At 41.6% G+C, this 16,093-nt stretch overlaps 1 protein-coding gene and 1 long non-coding RNA gene across 2 annotated transcripts in view; one reads left to right on the forward strand and one right to left on the reverse strand.

Annotated features, from left to right (window-relative positions):
* The window catches only part of MEGF6 (multiple EGF like domains 6), a 262,844-nt gene that overhangs the window by 177,604 nt on the left and 69,147 nt on the right, over positions 1-16,093 (forward strand). Inside the window, exon 5 of the mRNA XM_072156315.1 lies at positions 6,790-6,912. Coding sequence (XP_072012416.1) covers positions 6,790-6,912 — 123 coding nt within the window. The remainder of the gene's footprint in view (positions 1-6,789; positions 6,913-16,093) is intronic.
* Positions 1-16,093, reverse strand: part of LOC140135174 (uncharacterized) — a 62,406-nt gene that overhangs the window by 14,639 nt on the left and 31,674 nt on the right. Inside the window, exons 2-3 of the long non-coding RNA XR_011856481.1 lie at positions 6,763-6,884; positions 4,340-4,423 (exon numbers count right to left, since the gene is read on the reverse strand). This is a non-coding gene — a long non-coding RNA (uncharacterized lncRNA). The remainder of the gene's footprint in view (positions 1-4,339; positions 4,424-6,762; positions 6,885-16,093) is intronic.

The raw sequence follows: 16,093 nt of genomic DNA on the forward strand, positions 1-16,093 counted from the left end.
ATCAGTCTATCATTCTCAATTATTATCAGTATATTATTATCAATCATTATCAGTATGTTGTCAACAATTATTATCGAAATCATCATAGATGATTTAATAGCAAGGATAAAATTGCTGCTATGGATATGACTGGATTATCAGAGATTATCTAATGATAATTTGTACTCCAGTTACATACAGAGCTGCAGTCATCTGAGAAGATGTAACGGTAGATACATGCTTGAAACTTGTGATGTGACTTGAGTATCAGAAATTTTACAACAATGGATAGATGATTTCAGTTCTGGATGTGATGGCAGTATCAGAGATGATCTAATGGCAGATAAAAGACTGCTGCTCTGGATGTGAGTGGAGTATCAAGATGATATGACGGCAAGGATAAAACTGCAGCACTGGACGTGGCTGGAGTATCAGATGATCCAATGTCTCTCCAACAATGATGGCTAAGCTGATGGAAAGAATAAGACTGCAGTTTTAAATGTGAGAGGAGATGATATAGTGCCTCTTCATCTTGGCTAATCATATGGCAAGGATAAAACTGCAGCACTGGATGTGACTGGAGTATGATAGATGATATGACTGAAAGGATAAGACTTTAGCTATGGATGTGACTGGAGAATCAGAGATGATCTAATGCCTCTACAAAAACGTTGGCTAAGCTTTACATATTAAATAATATTAAGGCACACATAAGGTGTCTTATAGAGACATCAGACACCAGACTTACAGTTGACCCCTTGTTAGACGGACCTCTCTTCCCACTGTGACCTCTGGTGCAACTGCCACGGCAGCCGACAGACAATAGCTCCTGTAGTTTGGCTGTTACTAAGCATATTTTGGAAATCATGGGGTGAAAGTTTCCACTGAAAACATAGTCTAGGACGTTCCCTGGGTTGCAGGAGGCACCTGTGCAAAATTTCGTTATTGTAAATGCTTAAGTAAGTGTAAGTGTAGATTTCTTTAGCACATATATATACCCTCAGCTTATATAAATGTCAGCGGAATGAGTTCTGTCCACTATAAGTTCCCGAATAACGGCACATAGTGAACTAGACATCAAGGACCACTAATTTCCTGTCTATTATCTCTCCTCTTGTTATTTGTGCCATCTTTGCTGGCGACTGCGGTAACAATCTAAGGTCCTGAACTCAGAACTTGGAACTGTCTTTGCCTACATATGAGGTCACGACTTTTCCAGATTTCTGAAAAGTATTGGAAAGTCAATAAACGTCACAATCAGGCCTAAGTTGCTCTCCAAAAAACCTTTGGCCCAGAGTTAACTTCAGACCCCCTGTCTTTTTCTTAAGCAAACATCCCTGACACAAGAAAATATTCACTGCAGCCATCACAAGTCTGGTCGTCGGGTACAGATAAACAATGTATATACCATAGAAGATATCTTTATCAGAAGTTGAGTCACGTTCATTACCTTTCCTGTAAGGATCCTAAATTACTAATCCTGAGCTGCAGTCAGTTTTATATTTCACAATTTATTTTAGTTCAGCAACTGAATAGAAGCTGAGCTGCAGTTCCCTGGCGCCACCAGTATTCCATAGAGGGAGCCCTTTAATACTGGTTCCATTATTCAGGGCGGACGATGAAGAACAGTGGGAGCCGAGGGCTTGCATACGTTATAATGCGGCTGTGCTGGATCACGAGACTTGCGGGCGGACGATGAAGAACAATGGGAGCGGGGGACGTGCATATGTTATAAGGCGGCAGTGCTGGGTCGCGAGACTTGCGGGTGGAAAATGAAGAACAGTGGGAGCGGGGGGGGGGCGTGCGTATGTTATAATGCGGCTGTGCTGGATCACGTGACTTGCGGGTAGACGATGAAGAACAGTGGGAGCGGGGGTAATGCATATGTTATAATGCGACTGTACTGGATCGCGAGACTTGCGGGAAGACGATGAAGAACAGTGGCAGCGGGGGGCCTGCATAAGTTATAATATGGCTGTGCTGGATTGCGCGACTTGTGAGCGGATGATGAAGAACAGTGGGAGTGGGGGGCGTGCATATGTTATAATACGGCTGTGCTGTATCGCGCGACTTGTGAGCGGACGATGAAGAACAGTGGGAGTGGGGGGCGTGCATATGTTATAATGCGGCTGTGCTGGATCACGAGACTTGCGGGCGGACGATGAAGAACAATGGGAGCGGGAGACGTGCATATGTTATAAGGCGGCAGTGCTGGGTCGCGAGACTTGCGGGCGGAAAATGAAGAACAGTGGGAGCGGGGGGGTGCGTGCGTATGTTATAATGCGGCTGTGCTGGATCACGTGACTTGCGGGTAGACGATGAAGAACAGTGGGAGCGGGGGTAATGCATATGTTATAATGCGACTGTACTGGATCGCGAGACTTGCGGGAAGACGATGAAGAACAGTGGCAGCGGGGGGCCTGCATAAGTTATAATATGGCTGTGCTGGATTGCGCGACTTGTGAACGGACGATGAAGAACAGTGGGAGTGGGGGGCGTGCATATGTTATAATACGGCTGTGCTGTATCGCGCGACTTGTGAGCGGACGATGAAGAACAGTGGGAGTGGGGGGCGTGCATATGTTATAATGCGGCTGTGCTGGATCACGAGACTTGCGGGCGGACGATGAAGAACAATGGGAGAGGGAGACGTGCATATGTTATAAGGCGGCAGTGCTGGGTCGCGAGACTTGCGGGCGGAAAATGAAGAACAGTGGGAGCGGGGGGGGGGCGTGCGTATGTTATAATGCGGCTGTGCTGGATCACGTGACTTGCGGGTAGACGATGAAGAACAGTGGGAGCGGGGGTAATGCATATGTTATAATGTGACTGTACTGGATCGCGAGACTTGCGGGAAGACGATGAAGAACAGTGGCAGCGGGGGGCCTGCATAAGTTATAATATGGCTGTGCTGGATTGCGCGACTTGTGAGCGGACGATGAAGAACAGTGGGAGTGGGGGGCGTGCATATGTTATAATACGGCTGTGCTGTATCGCGTGACTTGTGAGCGGACGATGAAGAACAGTGGGAGTGGGGGGCGTGCATATGTTATAATACGGCTGTGCTGTATCGCGTGACTTGTGAGCGGACGATGAAGAACAGTGGGAGTGGGGGGCGTGCATATGTTATAATACGGCTGTGCTGTATCGCGTGACTTGCGGGCGGACAATGAAGAACAGTGGGAGCGGGGGCGCGCATCAATGAAGAACAGTAGCAGTGGGTGGGCGTGCATATGTTATAATGCGGCTGTGCTGTATCGCGTGACTTGCGGGCGGACAATGAAGAACAGTGGGAGCGGGGGCGCGCATCAATGAAGAACAGTAGCAGTGGGTGGGCGGGCATATGTTATAATGCGGCTGTGCTGGATCGCGAGACTTGCGGTCAGACGATAAAGAACAGGGAGCAGGGAGCGTGCACATGATATCGGAGAGGCGCTCCGATGATGTCGGCCAGAGTGCCTCTGACTTATTTACATATTTTATAAAGTTCTATTTTAATTTAATAAAGGATATTAAGATATAAAGAAATACAACATCATCCCCTGGACAAGATAACAAGCATTTCGTTGAGGGTATCTACTATTAGTAAATCTGATGGTAGAAGTTCTTTAAGCACAAAGATCTTGTACATAGCACGGGGACTACCTGTAATATGATGAATTAAGGTCGTGACAGAAAACCTGTTTAATATTCCTTCCTCTGTTTTGGCCGCAGATACCACACACTCTCTTAGAAAACAGATGAAGGTGGGGCAATATCCTCAAACTACGTTTTGTTGTACTCGCTATTACTATACTTAGAGATGTACTCGCTATTCTGCAGGGGAGTCACTGTGTACATACATGTATTACATATCCTGTACTGATCTTGCTAGTGGTTTACTATGTACAAATATCACTTTTATTATCTATGTCCTCATTCTGGCATGATTGATAGAGGACATAAAAGTTTACACTTGAGCCGGGGAGCTTCAAGCTTTGCCTTTGGGATGTGTACACTTTGTCAACCCCTTTCCATATATCAGAGAACATGTGAGTGTTCTGGTTGATCCATCTTGAAACCATACAAAACCATGAAGATCCAGTAAAAATAAAAAAAGACAAAAAAAAACTATGTTTCGAGTAAAAGTACCCCCCCTCCTAATCTTTATATGTATTCATTGTGTTAATTAGATCTGTCCATCCATCACTGAAATGGACTTATTACAAGATATTAACGTGCCTGGGTCTAATAAAGACATTCTCAGAGGAATTAAAATGTGTGGGGGTCACTTGTGGGGCACACTTACTTTCTCATGAATGAACAATCGCCAGCCCTGCGATAATTACCTCCAGCACAAAAGGACGTCCAAACTACTTACCGGGTAATTCTTGTTTGGAAAGTAATGAGAGAGTCTCCAAGTACGGCTCAAAGTTGTATCCATTTACTGAACTGCACACAGGTTCTAAACATATAGACAAAAGATAATAGCTTATTACTAATCTGATGGCAATGACATCAATACAAATGTCCCAAAATGGTAAAAAGCTTCTCCTAATTACTGCAAGGTAATCCAAAGGTTTCTAAAAGTTAAATGATGTATAATAGCTATATTCTTGCACATAGAAACAGTATTATAGTAGTTATATTCTTGTACATAGGGGGCAGTATTATAGTAGTTATATTCTTGTACATAGGGGGCAATATTATAGTAGTTATATTCTTGTACATAGGTGGCAGTATTATAGTAGTTATATTCTTGTACATAGGGGGCAGTATTATAGTAGTTATATTCTTGTACATAGGGGGCAGTATTATAGTAGTTATATTCCTGTACATAGGGGCAGTATTATAGTAGTTATATTCTTGTACATAGGGGGCAATATTATAGTAGTTATATTCTTGTACATAGGTGGCAGTATTATAGTAGTTATATTCTTGTACATAGGGGGCAGTATTATAGTAGTTATATTCTTGTACATAGGTGGCAGTATTATAGTAGTTATATTCTTGTACATAGGGGGCAGTATTATAGTAGTTATATTCTTGTACATAGGGGGCAGTATTATAGTAGTTATATTCCTGTACATAGGGGCAGTATTATAGTAGTTATATTCTTGTACATAGGTGGCAGTATTATAGTAGTTATATTCTTGTACATAGGGGGCAGTATTATAGTAGTTATATTATTGTACATAGGGGACAGTATTATAGTAGTTATATTCCTGTACATAGGGGCAGTATTATAGTAGTTATATTCTTGTACATAGGGGGCAATATTATAGTAGTTTTATTCTTGTACATAAGAGCAGTATTTTAGTAGTTATATTCTTGTACATAGGGAACAGTATTATAGTAGTTATATTCTTGTGCATAGGGGCAGTATTATAGTAGTTATATTCTTGTACATAGGATCAGTATTATAGTAGTTATATTCCTGTACATAGGGGGCAGAATTTTAGTAGTTATATTCTTGTACGTAGGAGCAGTAATGTAGTTGTTATATTCCTGTATATAGGGATCAGTATAATAGTAGTAATATTCTTGTACATAGGGGGCAGTATTATAGTAGTTATATTCTTGTACATAGGGGGCAATATTATAGTAGTTTTATTCTTGTACATAAGAGCAGTATTTTAGTAGTTATATTCCTGTACATAGGGGGCAGAATTTTAGTAGTTATATTCTTGTACGTAGGAGCAGTAATGTAGTTGTTATATTCCTGTATATAGGGATCAGTATAATAGTAGTTATATTCTTGTTCATAGGGGGCAGTATTATAGTAGTTATATTCTTGTACATAGGGATCAGTATTATAGTAGTTATATTCTTGTACATAGGGGGCAGTATTATAGTAGTTATGTTCTTGTTCATATGGGGCAGTATAATAGTAGTTATATTCTTGTACGTAGGAGCAGTAATGTAGTTGTTATATTCTTGTATATAGGGATCAGTATTATAGTAGCTATATTCTTGTACATAGGGGGCAGTATTATAGTAGTTATATTCTTTTACACATGGGTCAATATAGCAGTTATATTATTGTACATAGGGGCAGTTTTATAGTAACTACGTATATTCCGGTACATGGGCAATGTTATAGTAACTATTTTTATGAACATAGAGGGCAGCATTATTGTTACATAGCCAGTTGGATCCTATGCAGTAGAGTGAGAGCTCAGCACCTGCAACATTGTATGAAGCCCTAAGAGCATTCAACTATGTGTCTGCAGAGGCGAAATGATCATTGACTGGCCAAGCTATGTCCAAACATGTGATGTAATGTTCTATATCTAGAGTCACCTTACTTCCGCTACTCTGAACCAAAAGGCAGATGATTAAAGCTTTTTTGAAGGGCCAGATGTTCTGCACAGAAATGTTTTAAAATTTTAGCCTCTTAACAGCTGGGTCATATGAAAAGTCATCTGTTTTCATTGTCTGTATCCAAAATCCTGGCTATGACACAGACTCTGTAAGGTCTTAGGAGAATTGTGCACTTAAGAAGAAAGTGTCATGTTTAATTCTTGAGAATATGGCTTTTAGGAAATAGCTATTCTAAAACGACCCTGTATGTTTCCATTGTGGGTGCAGATCTTAAAATTTAGCCTCCCTTTAGAACAACATGAGTTTTTTGGTTGATGAAAAGAATGCTAGAGCTACAGTGTAGATGGAATGGGGGTGTACTGTGCAAATAATTCATGGCTATCCTCGATAACTGTATATATGAAAGAGGGATTTTCTCTAAAAAAATATGTTCCTATTATAAATCTGCATTCAGGCAAATACTTTCAAGCCATGTCATACAATGTTGATCGTTGTCTTTTGTTCCAGATGTCAACGAATGTGAAAATAATAATGGCGGATGTGAAGTGCAATGTTGTAACACCATCGGGAGCTTCTACTGCAAGTGTCCGGAAGGCCAAAGACTGAAAGAGGATGGAAAGACCTGTCAAGGTTAGATACAACAAACCCCCCACATGTCAATGCGATAACGTATTGGGAGCTTTATCATTTCTGTTTATAGGTTAAAAGGGTATTCTTATCTCATTATAAGATTATAAGCCTTTTATTATATATATATATATAGAACAAAAGCGATCCAAGGCAGCACAACCTATTGGTCTGGGTGCAAAAATCTGTATATCCGTGGTGAGGATCCGGTAATATATTCAAGGAAGGCAGCAGCACTCCAGTTGGTGAATTAAATCAGGGTGATCTTTATTTCAGATGCATCTGAAATAAAGATCACCCTGATTTAATTCACCAACTGGAGTGCTGCTGCCTTCCTTGAATATAATGTATATATATACACACAAATATATATATATACACACACACATACAGTATATGCTATAGGGATACATTTCTTTAATTAGTTGTATTATGGACCTGTAGGGGGAGAATTTACTGTTAATGGAGATAATATGTCCCTTAGCTACAGCCTCCTGTCATCATTATATATGGTCACCATATTACATACGGCAGCAGGTGCATTGACAGTGGGTTTCCTGCCTCTGAAATCATTGGGAATATGTGAATGTGCATAGGTTGGACATGTGCCGTTCACATAGTTCTGGCCACCTTGCTTCTCCTCTTTCTCCAGATGTGGGGTGTGTGCTCAAAGAAAATCAAAATCATAGATCCAGGTAATGGGACTGTGGTAAAGGTTTTATATTTATTATCCATGGCCTCCTTTCGGCTGAATTCAACTTTTAAAATTATGCTAATGAGTCAGAGGCTGTTATTATTGACCAGAACATGTCTCATTCAACCCCCAGCCTTCTCCCTCCTCCCTATGCCTATGTAATCTAGTAGCACAAAGCCCCTCAGGCTCATTAGAATAAATATAAAAGTTTGTTTTAGAAGGAAGGAGGCCATGGATAACAAATATCATAATATTATCACATTGACAGTGTGTGGATATATGAGTAAGTGTCCCTGGTTTATTTTTATTTGATTTTCTTGGAGGTTTTTCAGCTATCACCCTGGTGCACTTCTCCCCTGCCACCCTACTCCCTGACCCAAAAAATTCTAAATGCAGTGAAATTGACAAAAAAAACATGTTTGCACCATTGTCTTGTGGGCTTTGTTTTTACGGTTTTCACTGTGCACTCCAAATAACACCTCTACTTTATTTTTTGGTTCAGTACAATCACAGAGATGCCAAATTTATAACGGCTTTATTAGGTTTTAGTGCATTTTGAAAAATTTAACTTTGTGTACAAAAAAAAAATCTTAATTTCACCATATTATGACACTAATAACTTCTTTATACTACAGTGTTAAAATTACCTGTTAAAATTCGAATTCGGCCAAACCTGAATTTTAAAAACCTGTATGGGTTTTGATAACAAACCCAGACCCCAACCAGTACACCCGCGATCATTGCTGCCACTGATCACTCCTGTTTAGAGCCAAACCAGTTAAATTACTGTACCAGGTACTGTGAACTGTGCCATCAGGGAACGAAGATCCTACCCAAAATCAGGTGTGGACCCACTCTGATTTAAAATCCGCAGGCGACTTTGCCAACTGCATTTAAAGAGTTAACCCCCGCTCACCAATAGCAAGCAATAATGGTGGGGAGGTGTCTGAGCCAAACTCAAAACTGAACCAAGCTCCGGACTTTTAATGAAGTATCCACTCAATACTAAATAAGGCCTGGGGATGGGATTTATAATTATGCTTTTGCTGACTTTTGCATTTTTTGAGCACAGGTGCTCTGTTTTATTGTATTTTGTTCATTCTCATGCCGGTATGGTATGCCCTGGGGCCCCCACCACTTTGCCTTTAAAGAGGCTCGTTGCATGGCCACCAGAATCGACTATTATGTGTCGGGAGTCAGTTTTCCAACACGTTGCAAGGGCGTCGTCCTGGTGCATCCGGCACAGTGATGTCACACATTAGGGCACCCATCCTTGCGCAATCCATGACAAGAATGCACAACTGTCGCCATTCACTTACAGCGTGCGCCCGATATCCTGCATGTGTCGCTTTCCCGATTAGGTCCGCCGGAGTTCACCATCTTCTTCCCGGTGTGTGTAAGTGCATTTTATGCGACACAATTGTAAAGTTAAATCTCTGGTTTGTCCAAATCCGTCGGATCATCTGATGGCCCACCCCCCACTTGGTGTCGCATGAAAGCCGGCGCGATTGCAACACAATCGGATCACGTGCGACAAAAACCCTTGTTAAATGCGGCGCAAAATGGAAATCGTCGGGAAACCCAATGTTTGTGCGGTCTGCGGACCCTTAGTAAATGTGCCACCTGCACCAGTAAATATTCGCCATGGGAGTAGAGAAGGAGGTCAGCTTGCATTGGGGGAACAGGGGAAGGTGAGTAGTAGTACAATGTACTTATGATTTAGCTCTGTGAAGGGGATAAGTGTACTGGGAAGGGGGTGAGTGTGCTGGGTAGGGGTTGAGTGTGCTGGCAAGGGCTAAGTATGCTGGGCAGGGGGTAGGTTTGATGGGCAGGGGTTGCGTGTGCTGGGTAGGGGGTGCATGTGCTGGCAGGGGGTGCGTGTGTTGGGCAGGGGGTTGGAGTACTGGGCAGGGAGTAGGTTTATTGGACAGGGGGTGAGTGTAATAGGCAAGGGGTGAGTGTACTAGGCAAAGGGTGAGTGTACTAGGCAGGGGGTTGGTGTACTGGGCAGGTGTGTAAATGTATTACTAGTGGTGATGCAGCTATATATAGATGTGTTACTGAATGGGTGGCGGCTGTGTATAAATGTATTACTGTGAGAGGCGGCTGTATATAGATGTATTACTGGTGGGGAGGTGGCTTTATATAGATGCATTACTGGGATGGGCGGCTGTATATAGAAGTATTACTGGTGGGGAGGTGGCTGTAAATAGATGTATTACTGGGGGTGATGTGACTGTATATAGATGTATTACTGCAGGGAGGCAGCTGTATATAGATGTATTACTAAAGGGGAGGCAGCTGTATATAGATGTATTACTGAGGGAGAGGTGGCAGTAAATAGCTGTATTAATGGGGGGTGAGGTGGCTGTATGTAGATGTATTACTGGGGGTGTTGCTGGCTGTATGTAGATGTATTACTGAAGGGGAGGTGGCTGTATATAGATGTATTACTGAGTCGGAGGCGGCAGTAAATAGATGTATTACTGGGGGGTGAGGTGGCTTTAAATAGATGTATTACTTGGGGTGAGGTGGCTGTATATAGATGTATTACTGGGGGTGTTGGCGGCTGTATGTAGATGTATTACTTGGGGGCGGTGGGTAGTGTGTTGGAATAGTAGATAGTGAGCAGAATGACGTGTATATATGCTACACTCACTGGGGCCACCACCAAATTTTGTGCCTAGGGGCCCCACCAACCTTAATCCAGCCCTAGTTCAAAGGTATTGGTATCATCTTGCATTTGTGGTCCACAGCGTATATCCCGCTTGTTGATGGTTTCAAATACTCTTCAGTATGCAAAAAGTAGGTAGATACGGTAAGGCACTAGTCATGTGTAATGGCTGTTGCTTACTCTTTGTAAACAGCAGGCTTCTATGGTCCTCAGTAGGGAAATGAAGATCAAACATCCAAAGTCAGGTAGCAAAAATAATAATTATTTTTTTTTTTTTATTCAGCTCATTGGTGGAGATACAAAGCAACGGCTTGTCATGCCTTATGCGCTTTATTCCTCAGAGCTCCAGCTGTATGTATTGTAACCTACTTAAATGGAGTCTCCAACCTCCCTAAGATGCTTTTAGTAGCATGTTGTTGTAGATTTCAAAATTACCTGTATTATTTCTGAGAAATTCCCATTACAATCCATATGCTAATAAGGCAGTTGGTGCACCAAGGAGCACTTTTATTGCCGAGATCACTCCCCTCCCCAGCAGGAGGATTGTCTTGTGAGAAGTATGGGGCAACACTGAAAGAAGAAAGTCATTTGGATTGAAATACTAAAGCTTGGGTCCTGGAGATATGACCCAGAGATACCAACTGCCTCATTAACATACGGATTAAAATGGGAATATCTTAGCAATGGCATAATGTCATAAATAATAATAATAAAGGCATGATAGAAATGATTTTCTACAACATGCTTCTGCCAAAGTGGTAGACTCCATTTAAATATGAGTCCTAGGTAAATGTAATGTAAGCCATTACCATGAAGAAAAATACTTCGATAGGTGAATGCTGCTGCTGTCTGCTTATAGGGCATTAAAGAGAAAAAAAAGTGAAAATTGCAAAACAAAAACATTTTTTTAAATAAAATACCTAGATGTTAGATTTCCTTACTGTGCCTCAGTGCCATTCACACAAGGAACAATACACTAATAAATTCCTATTTTTCCTAGTATATAGGCTGAGACAGAACCCCCTCCAGTCTAAATCTCTGTCATCATACACTTTGCTTCTATAAATATTTTTCTAGTATGATAATTACTGTCAATCTATTTTGTATACAAGGTGCCCATCATATCCGTATGATTGTTCCTGTCACTGAGACAATACAGGCAGAGGGTTGCATGCGAGGTTCTGGCTGTGTGTCTCTCTGCATGACACAGACCATGAAGACAAAGCCCAATGTAAATAGTTCATTCTGGATATTTTCTGGGGAGAGAAATGACTTGTATTGTGTCTCTGGATGAACATGTTGGGACAGTTGGCTCTGCTGTCATTGCCCCATTCCTGTCATTACTGCAGCTAAAGTAAATCGTCCCCTTAAAACAAGGAATCTGCATTCTTATCATGACTTTACATTCTTTTCCACTAAAATGCAGACGCCGGACCCATTTGCTGTGCATTTATAAGGAGAGGCTTGTGACAAGAAGGAAAATGTAACCGTTCTATAAATCTATCATTCTGCCACATCACTAAAAGGAATAATGCAACAACTTTGGTGATACTGTTAATAAAAAGTAGTTGTCTTCTGTTTTGTGTATGCAGCTCCTAAAAGTCCCCATAGTAACATACTACAAATATTCCCTGTGACGTCTGATCCTGCTGTCTTGTATCCATTCATTTTCCCCTTTTTTCGCTTCTGTACCCTTGTTAGGAGAATACGTTTAATCATTTATATAGAGCATAGAGTTCTATAAACACCTTCTCCCGCTCTGTAGGACTGAAGGAATTTTAATGGATACCATGTAACACGTTATTTCCCCTGTTGTGGCAGTGCTGCTGCAAGGGAATTTAATACTTGATGCAGAGATCAATGATAGATTACAGCTGATCTCTGGAGTTCCTAGTAGTGGGACACCCTGGAACCAGCTTGATTACAGGGGCGCCTTCTAACTAAAAGAGACTGTAACACTTTAACAGAGTTACAGATGTTGGACTATGACAGTGTGGAAAGGCATCCAGAAAAACCCATTTAATTTTCCACTAATAGACCTAATAGACTGGCAAGCTGTTAAAAACTGCATTCAAACTATTTTATCTTCATCTAAAATAAAATCTAAATGTGGCAACATGAATGATTTACATTTCAGTCCCAGACTCCTGAAAGGCATAAAGACTAAATATGTCACAATAGTAAGCAGTAAGGAAGTTTAACGATAAAGACGTTTTGGATGAATCTTGGGTTCACTCAGCTTTCCTGAATCAGAGAAATGTCGAGGCTGTTGCATTTTTAGCCCCACTTAGTAAGGATATATTAGGATGATTCCCAACATATCCTTATAATGAAGGGCTACAAAGTATGCCACTGTATATACACAAAGTTGGATACATCCTCTGTTTCAATTCCTCCTTATTATATGAACAGTTACATCACTGGGGAAGTACCCACAGCGTACGCTAACCAAAGGCCAGAGATGGATGCCATACATTGACATCCATCCACCCATAGGCTAATCTGGCCTCTGATGAGCGTATTTGTTGTCCTCCAGCAGGATAAAAAAGCCCATCCGCTGTATTTCTTCACACAGGGAGTCATTTTCTTAGGGTCCGATTCGCGCATTTTCGTGGGATTTCCCGTATTTTTCCGATTTGCACCGTTTTTCCCTAAATTGCCCCATGATTTTGGCACACGCGATTGGATTGTGGTGCATTGGCGCCAGCTTTCATGCGACCGAAATCGGGGGGCATGGCCGTCAGAAAAACCGTCAGATTCGGCAAAACCGTGGAATTTTATTTAAAAAAGTGTCGCTTGACACGCGCTTACCTGTACCCAGGATAGGATCGTGAACTCCAGTGAACTCCGACGGACTTCAGCGCAGCAGCGACACCTGGAGGACATCGGGCGCACTACCTTAGTGAATACCGGCAAGCTCCGAATCCACGACAGAGAACGCGCCGCTGGACGGTGATAGCACTTGGTAAGTAAATCTGCCCCAATGTGTTTCCCGCTGGATGTGAAGTATACTTGGCAGACAGAGGCAAAAAGGAGGCTACCATTTGCCAGTATAAGTCTATGGATACGTTCAGTGTGCACACAGGGAGCTTTCCTGGCATAAAAACATGTATTAATCCCCTAGTTGCTGGGTGTCACCAGAGAATAAACTTTTAAAGGTGATTTTACTTGAAAGGGGTAGGAAGGACTTATTCATATGCTGCATTTGAATTGCATTAGAAATACAATCAAGAAAAAGGAGCCATGGACTAAATAGCTTTCTATGGGAGGATTTTCACTTACTAAGAACTTCAATAGAGCTTTGGCTCATCAAAAGCTTAAAGCAAACCTGTCAGCGGGAATGTAATTTTTAGCTGGTGACAGGTTCCAATATCGTATGCTTTGCTGATTTTAAAAATGCCTTTGTGAGCATTCTAAATACTGCCACTATTTTATAAAAGTTTATTTCACATTATCTGGCTCCCCGTGAGCAGTTTATGGTGAGTCCAAGGGAAGGGGATCTTAGGACATTTGGATGAATGGTAGCTGCAATAAATTGTTATGAGTTGTTTCTAAACTAAAACCTCAATCTAGCCATGTTGGCACTTTGCAATAAATACAATACATAGGTTTTGGTTACAGTTTGGATACTTGGCCTCTAAAAGTTTCGCCATCACTTTCTAATACAATAGATGTGATATCTAGAAACCGGTTGCTATTTCCTTTTAAATGATACATTAAATACTGATGGATCTGCCTATCTATCCTGATTTAGTGACTGTTTTCTATTAGTTCCTCATATGACTTATGGAACGATTATCGTGCAGTGGCAATGGAATTCACGCTGGAACCACGTCTGCAGACCTCAGCATTATGCTTGGCAAAGTGGGGTCTTTGTGTGGTTTTCTGCTGCTTTAGTAGATATTTTATGTATTGGGAACAATTACAACTTTTATTCCAAAAATAGATTTTACATCACATTTTATAAATTTTCCAGCAGAGGAGAGGAAGCATAAACAGGTTCTCCGCATGGCTTCTAATCCTCTAATTCTCTTGCTTCTTTTGATTAAGATTCTGCTGTTCTGGGACCTGAATATTTACTTGGATTGTTTAGATTGTGCCTGTTTTCTTACCATTTTTTTGCTGGTTTTAATTTTTAAATTGTTCCAGGTGTCTGCCCTCCAAATGTGAACTTAATGATTTTGTGTTCTTGTTTCCATTACTGACTCTGGTTGAATTATAAAGGGGCTTTTATCCAAAAAAAATTAAAAAGACTTAAATGGGTTGTCCAGTGATACAATATTATAGTTACACAGAATCAACAAAGGGCCATCGGATATTACTTACAACCAGGCATTGGAATTGGGAGACACACAGAAAGTAAAGGGCAACAGGGATTCTTAAGTGTGGAAATAATCGTAGTACATTTTCAATATTAGACCTGTACATTGGATGTGCACATACATTACATTTACACCACCCCTTATCCAACCCTCTAGTGTTTTCACACAATGTAGTAGCCTCTTTAATTGACCCCCTATACCAGTGGTGGCGAACCTGAGGTGGAACTCAGAGCCCTCTCTAAGGGCACCCTTGCCATCACCCCAGCGCAGAGTTTGCCAAACAGGTCATCTTCCAGTCCCAGGACCCTAGAAGGAAGCTACAATGATAATCCAAACGTCTACTCCTTCCTTCTACTGTATTGTTTTCCTCAGGTGCCTATACAATTTAAACATGTGACTGAGCAGGGAGTAATAAGTTACTGCTTAAATTGTCGCATTGGCACTTTGTGAAAAATACGTGGGTTTTGGTTGTAGTTTGGGTACTCGGTGTCTAAAAGGTTTGCCATCACTGCCCTATACTGTGTAATGCCCCCTTAGTGGCCCCCACCTAGGCACACACATAGGTAGGCATTGGGTCTCTCCATTACTGGACACTCCTTCCCATTTTATGTGACAGTTAAGGATGCAGTAATCCTTTGGTTCCACCATTACTGTGAACAAGGGTGTACCTATAGAGGTACAGAGGTAGCAGTCACTAATTCCTCAGTTAAGACAAAGGAGATAACTAGGATTGTGCATTTAGGTCTGGTAGCCTCCAGTTACATTTCCAGGCAATGGACGAGCCTGTGCCCTATCTTTATTTTACCATATACTTGCCTCTTCTTCTCTATTTGTTCTCCTTTACTGGCAATCAAAAATAGGAGACAGGTCCAAGGGTCGGGACCCGTAAGGGATGGGAAAGAGAACAGTCGTGAGGCTTTCCTTGATGAACACTAAGGCCAAAGCAATAACTGCAAAGGTTTGTGTGAACATGCCCTGAGAAACACTTGTCTGATATCTACTACATGGATACTACAGCTGTGTCTAATAGAGGAGTGTCTCTCCTGGGAGGTGCAGCGACATCCCACACATTCTGGCAGAACCCTTGAGCCGTTGCCGTTGCCTCAGATCGCTGCCAGATGCGCTTACTTCTTCCATTGTTAAATATTTTGTTTGAACAGAAGTCTGTGTGATAGAAACAAAACCAGTATTTACGACCTGTCGTGTCACGTAACCAGATTGCATGCTGACTTTGTGGTTTGGACATCATAACTGAAATTAAAAAAAAGTTGCTGCTATGATAGGATAGTTTGGGAAAACTCCCCATCCCAATGGGGGTTCATTTACTAAATTTAGCTTTGCATAGTACAAACTATAAAACTAAAATAAAGGGGAGGTGCTTTAAAAAGAAAGGGGTGGTTTATCAGGTTAAAGGGGGCGTGTTGAACAGCTCTAAGAACCAGCTCATTCGTAAACGACACTAGTGCCTGTGCTTTGCCTGCTGATATATGTTCT

The sequence above is a fragment of the Engystomops pustulosus genome, chromosome 6 (genome assembly GCF_040894005.1).
Source record: "Engystomops pustulosus chromosome 6, aEngPut4.maternal, whole genome shotgun sequence".
NCBI lineage: Eukaryota > Metazoa > Chordata > Amphibia > Anura > Leptodactylidae > Engystomops > Engystomops pustulosus.